This window comes from Talpa europaea (genome assembly GCF_964194135.1).
Source record: "Talpa europaea genome assembly, chromosome: 2".
In the NCBI taxonomy this organism is placed as follows: domain Eukaryota; kingdom Metazoa; phylum Chordata; class Mammalia; order Eulipotyphla; family Talpidae; genus Talpa; species Talpa europaea.
In genome coordinates, this window is record NC_140068.1 from 156849350 (window position 1) to 156869391 (window position 20042).

General features: G+C 64.9%; 1 protein-coding gene across 1 annotated transcript in view; it reads left to right on the forward strand.

Annotated features, from left to right (window-relative positions):
- Positions 1–19197, forward strand: part of F13A1 (coagulation factor XIII A chain) — a 63306-nt gene extending 44109 nt beyond the window's left edge. Inside the window, exons 8-15 of the mRNA XM_084228176.1 lie at positions 317–455; positions 3458–3561; positions 4803–4891; positions 5659–5812; positions 8170–8457; positions 11577–11737; positions 15781–15917; positions 19032–19197. Coding sequence (XP_084084302.1) covers positions 317–455; positions 3458–3561; positions 4803–4891; positions 5659–5812; positions 8170–8457; positions 11577–11737; positions 15781–15917; positions 19032–19179 — 1220 coding nt within the window. The 3' untranslated portion in view covers positions 19180–19197. The remainder of the gene's footprint in view (positions 1–316; positions 456–3457; positions 3562–4802; positions 4892–5658; positions 5813–8169; positions 8458–11576; positions 11738–15780; positions 15918–19031) is intronic.
- Positions 19198–20042: the final 845 nt, after the last annotated feature.

Consider the following 20042-nt stretch of genomic DNA (forward strand, 5'->3'; position numbering starts at 1 on the left):
GTGATGTGGGGCCTCCCTGGGGGCACAGGGGTTAAGTCTCAGCACTATGAAGCTACTGCAGCCTCTGCAGCACGAGTTTGATCCCCGGCCAGGGAGCTACCCACAGGCACAGCAGCCCTCTCCTGTCTCCCCGCTGCTCCCCTCAGCAGTGGATTTCAGTCAGTCTGCCTGTTGTGTTCCCCACTCTGTCTCTGGTGAACCCTCTCACCCCCACGCCTCTGGCCTGCGCCCCAGCTCTTGTGTGCATAAGCAAATAAACAAATCTTTAGAAAAGATAACTGGGGTGGGTGCTGAGCCGCGGCGTGTCTTCCTGCAGTTCTGAGATGCCTGGGGATCCCGGCGAGGGTCATCACCAACTACTTCTCGGCCCACGACAACGACGCCAACCTGCAGATGGACATCTTCCTGGAGGAGGACGGCAGCGTGAGCTCCAAGCTCACCAAGGACTCTGTGTGGTGAGTCTGCGCCCGGGCGTCGCCAGCGTCGGGGTAGGACAACGGTGCCCGCTGGCCAGGCGGCCTCGTCAGGCCTCCTCTCTGGGTGGGGACGGCCGCTGCCGTGGGCACAAGTGTCTGGCGGTCGGAGAGTGATTGTGCTAACGCATCGGGGAGAGACCGGGCTGACGGGCAGTTTGGGTCCGTAGTAACGAGGTGATCGTCCCGGCCGGGCGGCACCAGGGAAATCAGCAGAGAGCTGAGCCTCCGCGCCCTGAATTTCAGGGCTGGTCACCCAGCAGCACCGAGCGGGGGTCCGGGCCCCACAGATGCCCATTTGAGAAGGAAATTGCTGAGCTGCTCACGAGGTGCCGGGGGGATAAAAATAGCACAGCTCATTTGACGGGGATGAGCTCAGTGGCCTAAGCCGGAGAGGGCCGGGCGGGTGGCGCCTCTGCAGACCCAGCAGCGTGCAGGCAGCGCCGGAGCCCTGGGGGACAGCCCACACCCCGCAGGGACGGGCACCACTGAGCAGACAGGTCACCCCAGCCCGCCGGCCTCTGCAGCCCCTAAATGGGAAATAGGTGGCGTCTGCACGCCATGCCTCTTACACACACACATGCACACACATGCACACACACACACTGCACACTCCCATGCACTCATGCTCACACACACTCATGCACACTCCCCTCACGCTCCAGGCCTGCCAGGGCACTCCCCCAACCCTTGATCCACACGCCGCACCTCCTGAACCCACGGGCACCAGTAAGCCTCCCTGCAGCCCCTGGAGGGCGTGGGCAGACACGGAGAGGCCAGTGGACCTGCCTGCGGCCCTCCCTCCCACAGCTCCTGCTCTGGGCCCCTGCCCCCCAGCCCCGCCCTCTCGCCCCCCCATGGCTCATCGGCTGCTCTGGCCCCCACTGACCGGCTCCTCCTTGCTCGACATGTCCTGACAGGCAGCTGCGCCCCGTGGACAGAGAGCTGACAGGCTGGGCTAGGGCCAGGAGGGCCAGGAGCCCCAGCTGGCCCTGGGCGGCCAGGGTGACTGGGGACACGCAGCTAAGAGCCCCAGGGCGGGTCCCCGAGAGCACCGCTGCAGCGGGCACGCGCTTGCTGCCCACAGAGGGGCTTGTGACTTGGGAGGGGCAGGGCAAGCCCCCGAGCGACCGGGCCCTGGGGCAGCAGGTGGCCCAGGGTCAGGCGGGCAGCCCGTCCTAGAGGGCCCATTCTCCAGCCGTGCGCTGGCAGCAGCGCCGCCCCGGGAGCTGCCGGGAGCCCCGCGGCTGGTGGGACGGAGGTAAGGCTGCGCCGCGCTGAGGAGCAGGCTGGTGAGGCCGGCGCGGCTTCGGGAGCCGGGACTGTGCTGCTGCTTGTCAACTCCCTTCAGCAGTCACAGCCAGAGGCCGCGTTCAGAAGAGCTGCGCGGAAATCCTGAGCGCACGGAATTCCACCAACACCCTCCACACGAGCCGCGCCTTCGCTCTCCAGCGGAGCAGTTCCTGGCCTTCTGGGCCAGAGGCAGCAGCAAGGGGCGTCGGGCCCTGTCCCGTGCTGAGCCCGGTGGGGGCCCCCCCCCACGCCCACAGAGGTCTTTCTTCCCGTCTGATTTTTTTCTTGGTTTTTGGGGGCCACGCTTAGTTTCCTTCTGTGTCTCTGTATTTCCAGGGGATAATCAAAAACAGAACAGTCAAAGGGGGAAGCAACGAAAGAGAAGGAAAAAGATCTATGTGATTATCCACTAATTTTCTAAAAATTATTGCTGATCAAGAACTTGTGAGTTTTCTTAATAAATAGCCAAGACATCGGCACCTGGAGGTTCGAGGAGAGAGTGAGACGGCGCCGTCCCGGGGTCGAGGAAGGGCGTACCCCAGAGCGCTTTGTAGGTGGGACAACCTGGTGAGGGGTGTCAGCCCAGCCCAGCCCAGCAGGCCCACCTGTCCAGGCCTCTCTGGCCAGGAGCAACAAGCTTCTACGAGGGGAACGCCGGGCACCGCCTGACCCAGCCTCGACCTGTGGCTGAGCTGGCCCGAGAGAGGGCCTGTGTGGACCTCCCAGCGACAGCTGAACTGTGCTGCTGCCCGCTGGTCAGTGTGTCACTCGCCTGGACAGTGAGGGTCCGGGATGAGGCCTGCATCTGGTCCTCGTTGCTCCCCCACCTGCCCCCGTGCCCGAGTCACCCCAGTGCAGGGCCCCTGGGAGCCAGCCCGGGCAAGCTGAGCTCAGAGGGGACGGGAAGGTGTGTGAGCTGCGGGCACTGAGGGGAGCCAGGGGCAGGCTGGACGGCAGCTGGGTCTGGAAGTCACCGGTGTTGTCAGCCGGGCGACTCCCTCCATTGTCATTAAAGTGTCGCCGCCACCCTGGGCTGCTCGGCAGCGGGGACGGGCTAACGGGCTCCCCAGGCTGCCCCGCCCCCCCGCGGCCCAGCTGTCCCCAAGGACGCGACAGCACGACTCCGGGCACAGCTGACGCCAGCTCCTGTGTCCAGGTCGGGTGCCAAGCTCTGCCAAGCGCCGACCCCGCCGGCCGCCCACCTCTGCCAGGGCCCCACCTCCGTGCCTTCCTGTTGAACCCCACATGGAAATGGGCCCCAAATCACATGCAATTAGAGCCCAGAGTTATGGTTTCTATAGCAACGCGGAACACAGCATTTTATCGCTTAACTGTGGCAAAAGAACAGGGTTTCTTAGAAGTCAAAACTGTGGGAAAGAAGCTCAGAGATAAAAGCATTTTTGGTTTAAGTGAACTCTCCCAGGCCCCTGTGGCGCGGGGCAGCAGGGAGTGGGGGTCGGAGCCAGGAGCGCACTAGCTGGGCGGCGTCCAGGGGTCCTGATGGACAGTCCCGGGGGCAGCAACGTCCAGCCGTGTGGTGTCTCCAGCTCCGCGCCAGGGAACGAGCTGCCCCGCTGGCATCAGGGGTCAGAGCATCGCTGCAGGAACCTGTGGGTGTCAGGCCCACGGCAAGCGGCCCCCTTGGGGAGCTTAGGCCGGGACAGCGCTGACCACTGGGCACTGTCTCCTAGGAACTACCACTGCTGGAACGAGGCATGGATGACCAGGCCCGACCTGCCCGTGGGGTTCGGAGGATGGCAGGCTGTGGACAGCACCCCACAGGAAAACAGCGACGGTAACAGTGCAACCTCTCCCCCAGCACCCTCCTGGGGAGCACCCTCCCAGGGATCACCTCCTGGGACACCCTCCTAGGGACGACCCCCGGGGAACACCCTCCTGGGGACCACCCCCCAGGAGCCTGTGTCACTGCCTGTCTCCTTTGCCTCTCTGGTCACTCTCGCTGTGTGGGCAGCTCCCCTGGGCCCCACATCTGGCGCAGGTGGTGGGACAAGCCCGCGTCCCATCAGCCTTCCTGTCACCACTTCTGGAAAAGAAGCATCGGATTAAACGTATAATTCCCCCGCTCTGGCTCTGATAAGCGGTTCTAAAGACGAGAAAAAGGCTGTGTGTGCACTTCTCCTTTGGCTGCCAACGGCCTCAGCCCTGCTGCTGCACAGACAGGGGATGGGGACCTGCCCATCACCACGGGCACCCCGCAATGGCTGTGGTCCCAGAAACTGACACCTCTCTGCCTCGCATGGCTTCTCTCGAACCTGGAACACGTGGGTGCTTGTCTGCACTTGCAGACCAGGCCAAATGGCACATGGGGCTGTGACCCCTCCCGACTTTTCTAAGAGTACACACAAGGCCTTTCCTCTTGGGGGCGGGGGCAGAGACGCCCGGTCACACTCACGTCCCCGAACGTGGCAGGCAACGCTGAGTCGTGTGTCTGGACACAGCTGGACATTCCTTATCTGGCCCGGGAGGCCTCAGTGTGATGCTGGATGTAGCACTGTCTGGGGTTCTGCGTCACGCATCACAAGGAGACACCAGGGTGACTGGGGGCCACTAATCTCTTCTGAACTAGAGTCAGATGGTTAAAATTCAAGGAATTTTTCAGAAATAAGCCTGGCTTCCTAGCACCTGCTGGGCGTGAGTCTGGGTGTGTGGGTCATGTCCGCCCTCTCAGCTAAACTTGACCTGTGTCCTTGCTGTACAAAGGCAAAAGCTAAAATCCAAGCTAACCAAGGACACAGCCCCTCCCCACCTCCAGCCTCTCGGGCACCAGGGAAGTGGTCCCTGTCAAGTTGGGCAAGAGCTCGTGCACGCAGTGGACTCTGTGTGGGGATGGAGGGTGGAGAAGGGATGACACCTGCACTTCTTTTCATGGCCCCAAATTTTGGGTTGCGGGGGCCTGGGTGACACACAGAGTCCCCTCCCATCGGGCCGTGGAGTGCCCGATGGTGTCTGTAGCTGCCAAGTCACGGTGACCACCCCGCCCACCAGTGAGCTGACCATGCCCCTTATGCTCTGCAGGGATGTACCGGTGTGGCCCAGCCTCCGTCCAGGCCATCAAGCACGGCCATGTCTGCTTCCAGTTCGACGCGCCCTTTGTCTTTGCGGAGGTGAGTGAGTGCAACGGCCTCGTGCATACTGGGAACGGCCTCAGTGCTTACTGACTGGCCTGGCTGTGTGCTGCTCCACCCTGAAGTGAGCCCAGCTGCTCACACAGCCCAGATGCTCCCAGCTGTGGCCTCTCCACACACACACCCAGAGGCAGAGGAGGAGGCTGCGGGTGAGGGGGAGCTGGGTTGGAAGCGGAGGAGGCAAATAAAGGGAGCACTAAGGGCCACTGCAACGAGGCCCAAGAAAGCGAGCAACAAGCTTGGCACTTCCAGCTCTTAGGAGGTAGAATTTATCAGAAAGAAAAAGGAGAGAAAAAAATGGTTGAAAGTCCCAGCCCCGAATATTCTTAACTTAAAATACCGAATGTATTTCCAAAACAATGTGGCCATTTGGGGAAGAAATTTGGATTTACAATCGACAAAGCAAAAATCTTATGAAAAATAGCCGATGCTAAGCAAAGAAGTGAGTCTTCTCAAGTTAAGAGGGAGGGAGAAAGGGGAATCGAGGATGGTGGTGGGGAAGGAAGAGAAGAGGCTGTCGCAAATACCTAGGCGAGTGTCAAGGCGGAAAAACAGTAAAACCAAATGCCCGATGTGATCTAAAGTGGATCCGCCTGCAGAGTAGTCTAAAGCAGGGTTAGCCCTGTGACCCCAATGTGACTGTAGGAAGGAACGTGTTGCCCCCGTGACCTCGGGGCCTTGAGGGAGGCTCTGGCGGCAGGGCCCACGGACGACGGCTAACGCGTGCTCTCCTCTCCCGTCTGTAGGTCAACAGTGACCTCATCTACATTACGGTCAAGAAGGACGGTACACAGGTGGTAGAGGCCATTGACACCACCCACATTGGGAAGCTGATTGTGACCAAGCAGATTGGAGGAGATGGCATCATGGATATCACCAGTGCCTACAAATTCCAAGAAGGTAAGTTGCCCCGAAGGCAGAGTCTCTGCCCAGTGCGCTCTGTCCTCACACACCCTCCTGACCCACAGTCCACGCATCATCGTGCATTTCATTTCAGGCACTGGTTTCTTGGCTTTGAGCAAAATCCCCTTTCCCTCCCCCTCCCCGGCTGGGGAGTCTTCAGGGTCACGTCTGCCTTGAGAGAACGTGGACTCTCTTGCTCACAAAGGCACGAAAGGACCCCCATTGTTGATGACCCTGTTAGGAAGCGTCAGGGACTCACAGAATCATCTCAACACCAGCAGTTTCAACGACTAGTCACACTGGTTTGGAAATGTGCAAACTACGTCCCTATACACTGTCCATCAGCTTGGCGGGGCAGAGCGGTGTGGGCCGCTGCAGCCAGGGCTCAGACCCTGCAGAGACCAACTCAGGGTGGGGGGACAGAGCTGCCCGAGGTCGGCAGTGGACAGGGGCTGGAGACCTGCTAGAGGCTCCTGCCAGGCGGTGCAGACGCCTTACAAATGAACCACCTGCCCCGGCTGGCGGCACTGGCACTTACTACAATGCAGGGACAGAAGGGAGGCGTGATTTGCATCCCTGAATATTCATCAGTGTGTCAGCCTCTGAAGTGCTAAGAGAGCAGGGCAGCTTTAACTGCTCTAGAGAGTCTCTGCTCTTGTTTACACAAACAATTTGCACTATAAAGAGAGGATTTGCTGTGCGGGGTCAGAGAGCAGGACATGGTCCTTGAACCAGCGATTTGGGGCTGTTTTCCCGAAATGGCTCATTTTTTTCTTCTGTTGATTACACACGGAAGATGCCTCTCTCTTTGGGGAGCTTCCCAAAAAAGCATTTAAAGAACCCATAAACAATCCGCGGAACAAGTAATGCCTCTGAGTAAGGAGTCACAGGCAGAAGGCTTGGGGAGGAGAAAAGAAAAGCACAGATAAAAACAGCAGGGCCAAGGGCAGCCACATGTCCGTCCAGCAGCCGCTCGCTGTGGCCCTGCACATCCCCACCACAAGGGGCAGGGAACCGCGGGACCTCGCCCCACCTGGCTGGAGAGAAGAGCAGCAGGCAGGCCCCCTGGACGGGTGTCCTGGCCAGCGTGGACAGAGGCTGCACGTGGGGAGAGGACCCCAAGCGGACTTGGGGGCCCCGGGAATATAGTGACAGGCTCACCGGGAGCAACGTCTCGGGAGGCACAGCCAGGGCCAGGTCGGGGGTGCTGGGCAGGTTCCTCTCCCGAGCAGGGTCTAGCCAGATGGAGAGAGGACAGGGGGGGCTCCCAGGGCCGCCTGTCTGTCTGACGCCCGCAACAGGGCGCCGCTGCCACCAGTGGAGAGCAAGCCAGGGTCAAAGAGGAAGCCCAAAGCCACCAGGAAAAGGCGGGAGGCCCAACTCCGAGTAGAAGCTGCCCACAGCTTCAGGCCTGGAGGTTGTCAGGGCAGGTGGGTGCCTCTCGGATGCTGAGTTTTGGGACAGCAGGTGAAGCGTTCCAAGGTCGCTGAGGCTGAGGGATGTGGCGGCCGGCCGGGCCGGATGGCTGGTGTCTGCCGGGCCTCGGGGAAGGCTGGGGCGTGGCCCGTGTGTCTGCCTCAGGGTCTGCTGTGAACCTCTCAGGGATTTCTCAGGCGCTGCTGCGTGTGGCCCTGGCATAGGTCAGACACAGGGAAGGAATCCAGGCCCGCCCCGCATGGCAGCGCCCGACCGCGGGTTTCGGGTTCAAGGACCCAGGGCCGGCCGGTCTGTACGCAACTGTGATGTCCCCCGGGGACAAATCGCTGTTTCTGCATCATGTATCCTGAGACGCATCTCAGGTTAACAGTAGACGTTAGTTCACCAGAGTCAGAAGCGATGTCCCCACAATTTAGTTCATAAAGGAGAGGATTTCGTTCAGAGAGAAGGTGGTTCTGAAGCGCGTGTTCTACGTGCACAGGACGTGGGGGCAGGGAGCAGATCCAGGGGCACTGGCCAGGAGTCAGGGCAGGCCCAAGAGGAAAGACAGGAGACCTCCGGGGAGCTCTGCCCCGGGAGACTCACACTGGAGACACAGCTATTGACCAAGTCTCTGTGTAGAGGCCCCCAAATCCTAGCATGTGGCCAGGCCAGGGCTTGGCGAGGAAGCAGGCCAAGGCCAAAGAGCTTCGCTGCTGGCCCTGCCGCTCTGGCCCTGGAGGGCTGCCCCTCGCGCGAGGCCCTTTCCAGAGGTGCTGGCTCAGCCGCCCGCCAGCCTGCCCACTGGGCAGGTCAGGACCCCCCAGGCCCGGCTCCTGCAGAAGTTGCCTCCCAGGAATAACGGGCCCCCTGCGGGGCCCAGCACCCTACTCAGGGTGGCGCCTGCTGTCCTGACGCTGTCTCGGCCTCTTCCCCAGGTCAGGAGGAGGAGCGGCTGGCCCTGGAGACCGCCCTGATGTACGGGGCCAAGAAGCCCCTCAAGACAGAGGGTGCCGGCCCCCCGCAGTCCAATGTGGACATGGACTTCCAGGTGGAGAACGCCATGCTGGGAAAGGACTTCAAGGTCACCATCACCTTCCAGAACAGAAGCACCACCCGGTACAACCTCTCCGCCTACCTCTCGGGCAGCGTCATCTTCTACACCGGGGTCTCCAAGGCGGAGTTCAAGAAGGAGACCTTCCACCTGACGCTGGAGCCCTTGTCCTGTAAGCTGCCCGGCCCCTCCCGCCTCCCCCGCCCCACCCCCTGCTGCCCTGCCTCAGGGCCACGGCCACACCGCAGGGACAGTCCAGGGCCCTACAGAGGCCTCGACCCTCCCCGCGGCCCCCCGTAGAGGTGAGCACGGGGATCTCCAAGCCCAGAGCCCCCGGGAAATCGCAGCAAATTAAACTGCATGAGCGTGAAATGCAGCTTGACTTGCTGCGACCCAGCGTGCAGGCCAAGGACCTGGGCTCAGGGACAGAGGGCAGGCCAGGCCCAGCCGCCCCCGCGGTGCCCCCTGCCACCTTAAGAAAGGCTTGGAGGGCCACAGGGCAGGAAGGTGCTGTGACCAGCCCCGGCGTGGCCTCTGCCCGCCGCACATGCTCAAACGCCGGACGGTGGTTTTTACGGCAGGGAGAGTCTCCTGAGCGACTGGTCAGCGTGAGGCTGGCTCCAAGGGGCGTGGAGGGCACAGGGGTATCTGGGGGGACAGAGTCCCCAATACACAGGTGCCGTTCGTTCCTCCCTCTTCACAAACCAAGCGCTCATTTTGGGGCCTGAGCTGAGCACGTGTTTCTGGGGCTGGGGAGGCCAACGTCCTGCGGTTACCCCCGCTTGCCTCCTCCGGGGGTCGTGTGTGTGCACCCCAGAACAGACCCCTGGGCAGCCTGCCCGAACCCGCGTCGCCTGTGTCCGCTGGGCAGGTCCTGCTGGCTCTGCAAGGAGCAGGGGGCGGTGCGTGGGCAGAGGCGGCGGCGGGCAGTGAGCTGGCCGGGCTGAACCTTGGGGCTCGGGCTGGACTTTGCCACGGTTTCCGGCCACTGTTCCATCACCACCGAGGAGAGCCGGGCTCTGCAGGGAGGCCGTTTCCAGCAAAGGTTCTGGCCAGAGGCAGGAAGGAGACGGGACACTTGGGCTGCCTCCTCCCCGCGCCCCTCGTCCAGGGAAAGGGCTGGGCTGTGCCCGCGTGGCGTGTGTGCAGCCGTGCCCCGGCCTCCTCCGAGACGGCTGACCTGCCCAACCCCACTCAGGCGGGTCCTGCAGAGCGCGATGGGCCATGGGCATGGAGATGATCCTTGCTCCCCCGCCGGGGGCAGGAGGCGACCCTGGCATCTCCCACTCTGCCGCGCTGACCGCGGTTGGCTCCCGGGGCTCCAGCCCTTGGCCGGGCAGGCCAGAGAGGGGCGACCCCAGAAGGGGAGGCTGCAAAAAGAAGTTTTCCAAGCAGCAAGGAGGCCTGCGGCCCAGCCCGGTGATTACAGGCGCGTGTGGGCTAGATTCAGCTCGGAGGTTTCAATAGCTCCAACCTTCCGGTACCTTCAAAGGGGCGATGGCTCCGCCGGGCTATATTTAGCTTCCTTGGCTTTTCGGAGAAGAGATGAGGCAGCTCCCGGCCGTGTCTCCCTGGGCTTCTCCAGACGCCGTGAGCGAGGCTGGCAGCCGCCCCGGCCCACTACTCAGGGAATGAAAACCTCGTCTCCTTTCTCTTGCCACGTTTAATAAACTTTATAAAGTGCAAAACACAGCACTTACGTAAGCTGCTATTTCGGGAGAACTGTTCTCCAGGGCTCGGGAGCCTGGTTCTTCAGCGCCCTGGTGGGGAGGACGTTTCTCCCCCAGGACCGAGCCCGGTGCCCACACTGCCCGGTGGCCGGAGAGCCAGGGGCAGCAGCAGGGCCGCCTCCCAGCGCCGAGCTCCCGGCGGTGAGACCAGGTCTGGAAGCAGCGAGAGGGCGTCTGTTTTCATTATCACTCTGGCGGCAGCTGAGGCCAGAGGCAGCTCACCGAGGCCTGCCGCTTGCCGCCTGTCGCCCACACCTATGCGCCTCTGTCCACACCCTCTGTCCACCCGCCAAGTGGGCACAGGCTGGCGAGCTCTCTGAGGTTGCACCATGGAGGGACAGAGTCCGTGTGTCTACAGCTCATGGCTGGGGGCCTGGAGGGAGTGGGGCCCGCATGAGTGGGTCATTCAAAACGGCAGAATTAGGCGGGGGCAGGAGTGGGGTTGGGGCCCCAAGGTCAGGGCAAGGTCATAGCTCCAAAGGGCCATCCCAGGAATCAAGCCCACCACTTGGCAGCTTAGTAGCCGCCGGGATGGGTCAGCCACCCTGGGGACTGCAGAGCTGGGGCGGGGCCAGGGCAGGGCCGGGGCGGGGCCAGGGCAGGGCCGGGGCAGGGCCGGGGCAGGGCCGGGGCAGAGCCTGGCAGCCTCAGTACAGGACACCCAGGCTGGGGGCTGGTGGGGACCACCGGTGCTTTGTAGGATGCTCAGCTGCATCCTTGGTCTCTCCACCAGACCCCAGTAGCCACCCCCCATCGTGACAACAGAAGTGCCCCCAGGGGTTACCCAACCTCCCTGGGAGTCGAATCAGCCAGGACCGGGCCCTCCCACGGGAAGGAGGCAGCAGGCAAGGACGCAAGTGGCCGCTGGGCTCTATGGCATTTGCACTGGGAGCCCCATGTGTGGGGACGGAGACTGAGCCCCAGCCTGCCACCGCTGTGGCTCCCACTCTGGCCAGGGGCGCCCCACGTTGGGCGAGGAACGGAGCCCCCTCCTGCAGCCAGCGCCCCAAGAGGGACTCTGCGTCCTTAGGAGAGGGCCAGGAGCCCCCCCTGCCCTCGACCAGCCCCTCTCTGGCCGGTCCCCAAGACCCGGAGGCCAGGGCCGGGGCCGGAGGCGTTTGCGCGGCCTGTGGTGTTGCAGCGAGTCGCGGTGGGGAGAAAGCTGACCCTGCGCAAACAGCCTTCCGCGGCCTCTTCCTCCCGACCGGGCAGGCGTCGAGTCCTCTGGCGCAGGAGAGCGGGGGGCAGACGTGGCGCTCCGGGGAGAGGGCAGGGACGAGGCAGCTGGAGACGGTGCGCGGACAGGGGCGCGGCCAGGCTGGGTCCCACCAATGGGCCGTTTCTCAGCAGCCGCCCAAGCCCTCGCCCCCGACGTCAGACGTCCTGGCCTCAGCCTTGCCCCGCGATGGGGAACCCGCGGCTGGGGTGTCGACCCCTCCGTCGAGGAAGCGTGGCCGGGTGTTCCGCGAGCTCCGTCCACCTGCCCCGACCCGCCAGGCAGGGCGTGCGGACAGGGAGGAGGCCCAGGCCGGGCCCTGACCCGCTGCCTATCTCCCCACAGCCAAGAAGGAGGAGGTGCTGGTCAGGGCGGGCGAGTACATGGGGCAGCTGCTGGAGCAGGCGTCGCTGCACTTCTTCGTCACCGCGCGGGTCCAGGAGACCGGGGACGTGCTGGCCAAGCAGAAGTCCACCGTGCTGACCATGCCCAAGGTCGTCCTCAAGGTCAGTGCTGGCCTCCCCGGCAGGGAGACGTGTCTGTGTGTGTCTGTGTGTGTGCGTCCTGCTCGACACACCCCTCTCTGGCCGGCTCCTGCCCCTGTGCAGCTGGGGGGGGGGGGGCAAGCAGGAAGGAAGGAAAACAGCCAGGATCCTCCTGTTCTTTGAAAGAAGTAAACCACCTAAATATAGGCGCTCCGAGAACACGTCTCTGCTCTCCAGATTGAAATATATAGAAGCGGCTGCGGAGATAAATATAACCTGTGGCATAAACACTTGTGGAGGAGGTGGGTGCGGTGGGTGCCGACGCGCCCGCCCCGCGTCTCGGCGGAAAGTGGGTCAGGGTGGCCTGGGCAGCCGCCCGCGGCCGGGCCGGACCAGGCGTCCAGAGGAGCGGCCGCTGAGGGCGCCTCGCTCTGGCTGTGGGGGGCCGGAGGTGGGGCCCAGCACGGAGAGGCTGTCCCTGCCCCCACCCGGGGTACGCGTCCCGGCCGTGCGGCTGGCGCTTCTGAGCGTCCCTGCCGACCCCACCAGCATCTCCGCCACGTGCTCAGGCCTGGCGCGAGGCTGGGGGTGGGCACGGGTGGGCCCCAGCTCCCACCTCTGCAGCTCAGCCACCCCTGCCAGCCCAGGCTGTGCCCCGTCTCCAGATCGGGCTCAGAGTCCCTCCCAATGGCCAGGGAGCCTTGAGGTGGCCGGAGTGGGGTGCACGCGGCTGTCCCCTCCCGTGGCAGGTGGACCCAGTGCCCTGAGCCTTAAATGGCACTGGCAGGGGGTGCCAGGCTCTCCTGACCCACTGGCTGGGCTTCCTCCTCAAACAGTGCAGTCTCTGAGCTTCCTGGGGTCCGCCGGCCCCAGCCCTGGCCCAGCCAGTTCGCCGGCCCCAGCCGTCTGGGCCTGTTTCTGCTTTGACACCCACCGTCCCGCGAGGCAGAGGGGCTGGTGTCTCCTGTCCTGGAGGGACACAGAAGACCAAGGGCGCTCCTAGCTCGCCTGGGCCCGGGGCTGGCCCCAACCCGGCCTCAGGGCCACAGCGTGTGTCGGGACTTGGAGCCGCCCACTCCTTGGGCCTGGGGCCCCGTGGTGGCCTGGAGGACCCGCCCCTACATCATCCTAGGGCGGGCTCCCCCAAACAGACACGTCGCGCCCCTAGAGGAAGAGCTTTCTAGAGGGCGGACAGCGGTGCGCCCCTCTCCCAGGCACCCCGCAGCCCCCCTAGCCGGCGAGGCAGACGGAGGGGGTGCAGGCCTGCAGCAGGGGCGAGCAGGCAGGGGACTGGGGTCCCTGGGGAGCGTGACTGCAGTGGCCTGGTGCCCGGCGCCTCGCCTGGGCCCACCCCCACACCCGGAGGCCTCACTCGGCCTGGCCGCTGCTGAGATGTTTGGCTGCGGCTCGGGTGTGACGGTGGCTCTGGAGCGAAGGCTCCAGAACGGGGCGGTGTCAGCTCCTCCCTCCCAAGAGCGGACCCGCCTTCCTTCCTCTCCTGTGTCCAGTCCTCCCAGCGCTGTCCCCCCGTGGGCGCCCCGGCTGGGGCAGCAGCGAGAGGCCAGTGGCCAGGCTCGCGGCCACTGGCCCCGGAGAGTGTGCCCGTCCCTCGCACCCCCAGGCCTCCGCGCCGGCCCTCCCCACCGCCTGCACAGCACAGGCGCGAACTTCAGGGGGAGCCCTTCCTCGGGCACAGCCGCGGTAGCCGGTAATGAGCACATGTCTCTTCCCTGCGATCAAAATATTTTGATGAGGAAAGTGCATTTTATTAAAATCAGAGCTAGAACGCGTCTGCCCGTGGCTGGTGCGATGCCTGCTCTCCGCGGAGACGGCGCTGTCCAGCTACACCGGAGACATGGCAGGGGGCCGGGCTGGCCGGCCCCAGGCTGGAGATGGGTGTCGACCCCTCTGGGGGGTCCCCATTCTCAGTCAGCAGGAAAGCTAGAGTAAGAACTCGGGGTGCAGCCCCTCGCAGGGAGAGGCGGCCAGCCCACAGGCCGGGCCCCTGGCTATTTTCTATACCGACACCATCATCCGCGCCCTGAGCAGAAGCTCCTGTTGTCAATAACCCGCTGGACCGAGGCCCGGGGCCCCCTGTCTGGCTTCGCTCTGGCGGAGGCATCTGCTCTCCCGCTGAGAGCCTGAAGGAAGTGGGGGGCTGGAGGGGGGCTGTGGGGTTTTCAGATCTAGTCCGGGGTCAAGACCGAGCACGGGGCTCGGCTCACGAGCGGTAGCTGCTGCAGTGGGCCCTCGGCGGACTCCAGAATAAAGAAGCTATTTCCAGCAAATGAAAGGAGGAAGGTCACTATTTCTGCCGCTCTGCCGGCGGCCGCGGCTCTGCGAGCGGAAGACCTGGATTCTGTGTGGGCTCTGCCAGCTGTGCGGCCGGGCCGAGTTCCCCTTCTGAGTTTGCTCCCCTCAGTGGACTCACACGGTGCTTCCTGAGCAGCCCTTTCTTGGGCGTCTGTGTGTGGGTGTGCCCGTGTGTGCACGCGCGTGTGCGCCCGCGTGCACGTGTGATGGTGACTTTCTAGTTCACCAAAGGGTCAGCACCGTCGCTCCTTGTCACGAGGTGGCTCGGTCTCCAGCACCAGGGGCGGACGGGGCTGAACTTGGACAGCAGCGAGTTTGTGTCCATTCAAGAAAACCAGATATTTTAGACAGCACGTCCTGCGTCGGGGCAGCTGTCCAGTCGGGCTTTTTAAGCGGCCGTCTCGGGCGGGACGCACTCAGCCTCCGGCCCCGGCGGTGGCCTCGCCCGCCTCCAGCCACCTGCTGGCGCGCCCTCCCTGGGTGCCCGGGCGCCCGTGCTTAGGGTTTCCAGAGAGAGAGAATCCGCAGTGTAACCGTGTTGACAAGGGACTGTTTTGACAGCACTGAAATCAGTGCAGATTCCGTAAGGAGTTAGCGAAACAGACACCTCAGCCCACGCGCAGCTCGTCACACACGCGCGACCCGCCCTCCGGAAACACCCACCGCAGCGCCCGCCAAAGCGTCCTCGCCCCTGCGGGAGGGCGGACCCCACAGCCGTGGTCACCGGCTCCCCCCAGGCCTCTGCACCTGCCCTCGCCCTCCACCCCCAGGTGGGGACTCGGCAGCCACGCGCCTGGGGAACTGCTTCATTTTCATTTTTCTTGTGGATTTTTAAAACCCCTCGGCAGAACTGCCGTGCAGAGCGAGGCTTTGGTCCTTGGCTGCTGAGTGGGTGAAGAGCCTCCTGCCAGGGCGGGGCGGGTCTTTCCTTCATCCATAGAAGCCCCGTTTGCACGCGAGGGCTGCTAGGCTCTGCGGCCGTCGAGGTCGGCGTGGGACAGGCTGGTGGTTGTCTGGGAAACACAAACCGCCGGCCAGTCCAGCTGGCCCGACTCAGCAGTCCGGGGCTGGCTGCCCAGCCGCTCCGCAGAGCCTGGCCCTCTGCTCCCGGCCCACGCCCGGCCAGCGCCTTCCGCGCAGCTCAGGCAGGGCTGCTGAGCGGGGCAGCGAGCGGGGACGGGCCTGAGCATCTCGCCCCAAGTACTGAGCGCTCGACCGGCCACCGCCTGGCGTGGGAGTCGTTTGGATAAACCCCCAACAGGGCCCGCCCCTGGGTGCACCCTCCTGACCGCGGCGGCCCACTGTGGAAGGTCCCTGTCCCCACAGCGGCGCCGAGTCCAGCGGGACGCCCCTCCGTGGACACCGTCCTTTCCAGGGTGCCTACAGTCAGGGTGCGGGCGCTGCCTCCCGAAGCCGGGACCCCAGGCCGCGCAGGCCCCCGCCTCTCCCCAGCCCACGCCCGCAGCCTCCCTGGACATCTGTCCTGGAGCAAGAGCTCCTCACCGCTGAGCGAGCAGCCGGCGGCCGCTGCGGCCAACTTGAGCTCTAATTAGGGTGGTTTCTGTAATGAGAGGAAAAGGACGCTCTAATTAGTCATGTTCATCTTCTCCTCCGAGGTCACCCCTGGCTCCACGGCCATAAAATCACCATCTGTCCGGCCGCAGCCAGAGCGGAGGCCGAGGGCCGGGCACGGGGCGGGGGCCAGGGCGGGGGCTGTCCTCTCTGCTGATGCCCGTCTCCCCTGCGCCTAGGTCCGGGGCGCCCAGGTGGTCGGCTCTGACATGGTCGTGACAGTCCAGTTCACCAACCCTTTGTCGGAGACCCTGCAGAACGTCTGGATACACCTGGAGGGCCCCGGGGTGATCAAGCCCATGCGGAAGCTGTTCCGGTAAGGCGGGCCCCGCGCCCCTTCTTTCCCACGGCCACGAGTGAGAAGCTGCAGCACCTGCTGGCGGCTCAAGGGCGTGGGGCCACACGGGGCTGGTCGCGGGACTGGCGTCCACTCCTGAGCCCCAGCGAGGCGGAGCGGGCTGGGGTCCTGCTGAGACCCACGGCCCCGGCCAGCACCGTGCAGCTTGGGAGAGACCCGGTGGGTGAAGCCAGTGGCCCAGGCCCTCCCAGCCCCGCCGCATGGCTGACCCCAGGAGCCTCGTGGCCCAGCAGCCTCTCCACCTGGGGCTCCTGCTCAGCCCACATCCGGGGCTGGCCAGGGCCAGCGCTCTGGGGCTTTCAGCTCCCTCCCCCACCAGCTCCAGTGGCCAGAGCGCCTCCTAAAACCGGGCGCCCAGAATGGACCCCAGTCTTTGGGGTTTATTCTTTCACTTCTGCCACAAATAAGCCCTGTGGGCACCTGGCCGGCCAGTGGGCCTCCCGCAGCAGCCTCCGAGGCCAGCAGGACAGGAGCTCCCCACCTGGAGCTCTGGCATCTGTGGGACAAGCTCAGGGCTCCTGCGTCCACTAAGAGGTCTCTCTGCGTTTCCTTTCAAACTGCGGTGCCCACAGCTCACCGGGTTGGGGCTGCCGGGGGCCAGAGGGCGCTGCGAGCGACAGAGAAAATCATTTGAGCACTTTTGAAAAGAATGCATGAAGCACAACAAGCTCCCTGCGCTAATAGGCTCGTCGCAGGAGAGAGTTAAAGGGGGGATGCGGTCCCGGAGAGGTCAGGGTGGCGGCCCTGCTGTCGTCACAGCCGACCGTCTCCCGCGCCCGCTCTCACACCTTCCCACGCGCATCAGATGCAGGCGCCGCTCGAGAAAGTGAAGCACGTTTCTCCTGCAGAACAGCCCTGCGGTCGCCAGGGTTTCCTGCTCCGCAGCCACCCCACAGGCTTCCGCGGCGGCGCCCGAACCCCGATACCTCTGTGCGGCTGAGCCACGTGCTCACCGTGACCCCACCGAGTGGGAAGCGTCTGCACGGTGAAGGGTCGCTGGTCCTCGCCCAGCACAGTGACCGCTGCTGGGGCCGGGGGCCATTGGCCGGCGCGGTCCTGGGAGGATGGGGCCAGGGCTCGGGAAGTCTGCAAGGCCGTGGCCCAGGACGCAGCAGCCCTCCCGCCACACGCCCCCCGGCGTGGCCCGTCCTCCCAGCACCTCTGTCCACGGCTGGGAAGCGCCAGACGCCAGGTCCGAGGTCCCTGCTGGGGCCCCAGGCTTGGGGGAATCTCCCGCAGCACAGGAAGCTGGTCCTCAAGCAAGGGAGGACGGGCGGCGCCACCAATGGAAATATCTGTTGTGCCGGCAGCGGGGACTTGGCGGAGAGCACCATGTCTCGCAGCCTCCCCACTCCAGCACACGCCGGCCCCCAGGGCTGAGCCGCAGACACCCCGATGCCCTGCGTGCCAGGCGCTGCTAACGGGTGACCCCAAGATATACCGCCGAAGAGTCAGGAAGCCAGGGCCCCAATGGTGGGTCACGCTTGGAAGAGGAAGGCTCTGTCTCACTCACACCGAGTCCAAGCCCGCCCCCACCCCGTCTGCCCCGGGGCCCCTGGCCTGCCCACCCCACCCCGCCCCCGCCCCCGCCCCAGACGCTCAGCTCGCGCTCCCGCACCGGAGGCTTCCAGAAGATCAAGCCATCCGTCTTCCAGATTTGTTTTTCTCTTCAAAAAATGATCAGGTTCAGTGAGTTATTTCAAGAGAAAAGACTGGGTGATTTGGGTTGAAAATCTGAATTCCGCAAGTAGGACAGGAGCTGCCGGCCAGCTCCGCGGAGGAGAGCGCGGAGCCCGGGTTTATTGTGATAATAATCCCATTTGCCGGGGCGCATTCAAGATGATGAACGGCCGCCGCTGCTGATGGCTCAGCATGTTATTGGGGCTCATTTATCACGGCGCCTCTCCCCAGGCAGAGGGACATCCCGGGATTGCCGCGCTGACCCGGGTGGGCGGTGAGCCCCTCGGCCCGTGGGCCCCGCACACCCAGCGCCGGGCTGGCACGGATGCAGACAGTGGGGAGCTCGCGTGTCACACAGAGGCGGGCTCCAGGCGCCCTGTGGAGCAGGTCCCGGCACTGCACGCCCCCCGGTGCGCCACGGCACGGGTGTTTCTGCTCGAGGGCGGGTGGCCAGGAACAAGCACGTGTGCAGGGCAGCTCAGCTGAGAAGTGACCGTCGCGGCCTGTGTCCTGCCGAGCTGGTGGCTGGGGGCAGAGGACAGAACCGTGTCCCTGAAGAGAGGCAGAGCGCTCACCCCCGGGACTACGGCAGGGTCCGGCAGGCAGCGGCCCCACAGAGGAGCTGGGAGGGCGCGGTGACGGCGGTGCCCACCGCACACGGCCACCTGCCGCTCGCAGCGTCCAGCACCTCTGCGTCCGTTTCTTCTGGCACTTAGATGTGCAAAATGGTGTCCAGCTCCGGGGCTGCCCTGGGGCCATCCTGGCATCCCTGCCCATGGCCACACTCGCCCGGGGTGGGGGAGGCTGGGCGGCACCTAGAGGCTGAGCCCTGACCCACTGCCTCGGCTGCCCAGAGTGGGCTGGGCTGGGCCTCAGTGCACAGGCTGCAGAGACAGAGCCGAGGCCTCCACAGGGCGGCCCCGAGCAGGACGGAGAAGCCCCGGCCACAGAGGAGCGTGGAGACAAGCTGGGGCCTGCGGTGAACAGAAGGGGTCAGGAGCCACGCGGCGCGCAGGCGACCGACCGAGGGCTTGGGAACTGCCCCAGGGACTTGGAGGGATGCCCTGGAGCATCCAGACCTGAGGGGCAGCTGACAAGTCACACAGGAGTCTGGTCCCAGAGGGAGGGTGGGGCCGGGCTGAACCGAAGCTGCACCGGCAGGGCGCAGGGGCTCCTGGGGCCAGAGAACTCGCCCCCCACACGCCGGACAGACCCCATGTCCCAGCGGCCAGCGATACCCCAGGTGGACAGAACCAGGCCCAATGGCCGTCCCGACACAGCCTCCCCCAGGACCCCATGCAGAAGGGCGTGTGGCTGGCGACGGAGCTCCAGCTCAGTCAGGGTGGGGTCTGAACCCGCCTCCCCGAATACTAACCCTCCCTCTCTCTACAGCGAGATCCGGCCCCAGGCCACGGAGCAGTGGGAGGAGGTGTTCCAGCCCTGGTTGGCCGGCCCCCGCAAGCTGATCGCCAGCATGAGCAGCGACTCGCTCAGGCACGTGTACGGGGAGCTGGACCTGCACATCCAGAGGCGCCCGTAGCTCTGAGCCTGACCGCCCACCTGCCCAGCATTGGGCCCCCGCAGAGCCAGGCCTGCTTCATGCCCCCCGGCGCAGAGACCCTGGGACGAGCCCCAAAGCTGGACGCCGCCCCTGGCCCAGCCACACTCCCCTCACCCGCTCTTTCCCAGTACCTTGGCGGCTGCCCCCCTCTGCCCCCCTGCTGCAGGGACCACTGCTCATTAGTCCCCAGGAAGTGCTCACCCACCCTCGCCCCCCAGAGCTGAGCCGCCAGTCACCACACACACACGCTGCGGGAGGAGGCCCCGCAGGGCCAGCTCAGGCTCGGGCGCACGGGTCCCCACTGGCTCCGGGTCAGGAAGCCCCTGATGTGGCCCCAGAGCCCACCCTCTCTGGAATCAGGGGTGCCTGTGTCGGGTGCCGGCTCCTGCCAGCGCTACAACGTGGTTCTGTGGGCCTGGGAGGTGCCGTGCTGTGCCGGCCGGCAGGAGCCACTGGCCTGTGTTAACCCTCCCAGCTGCCGTGCCTGGCGGCAGCAAGGCCCAGCAAGGCGGAAGGAAGGAGAGAGGAATCCGTCCCCTCGGTCAGCGGCTGCTTCCCTTTCTCGGGAACCAGCCCCCGTGCAACAGGCCGGCACGTTTCGGAGACAGAGTCGCCCCCACGTCAGAGGAGGGGCAGGCGAGGGGTGGACAGCCACGAAGTCTGCCTCGTCCTGCACTTGGCCCAGTGCTCAGCTGAACGCGGGGCGCTGCAGGGGCTGGGGTCCCCCCGCGGACCAGCCGTGGGCACTGTCCAGCAGACGGTGCCGCTGACGCCGCGTGCAGGCAGACACACGGCCAGCACTGCCCACCGGTGTGCCGGGGTGTGATCCAGGGCACTAGATT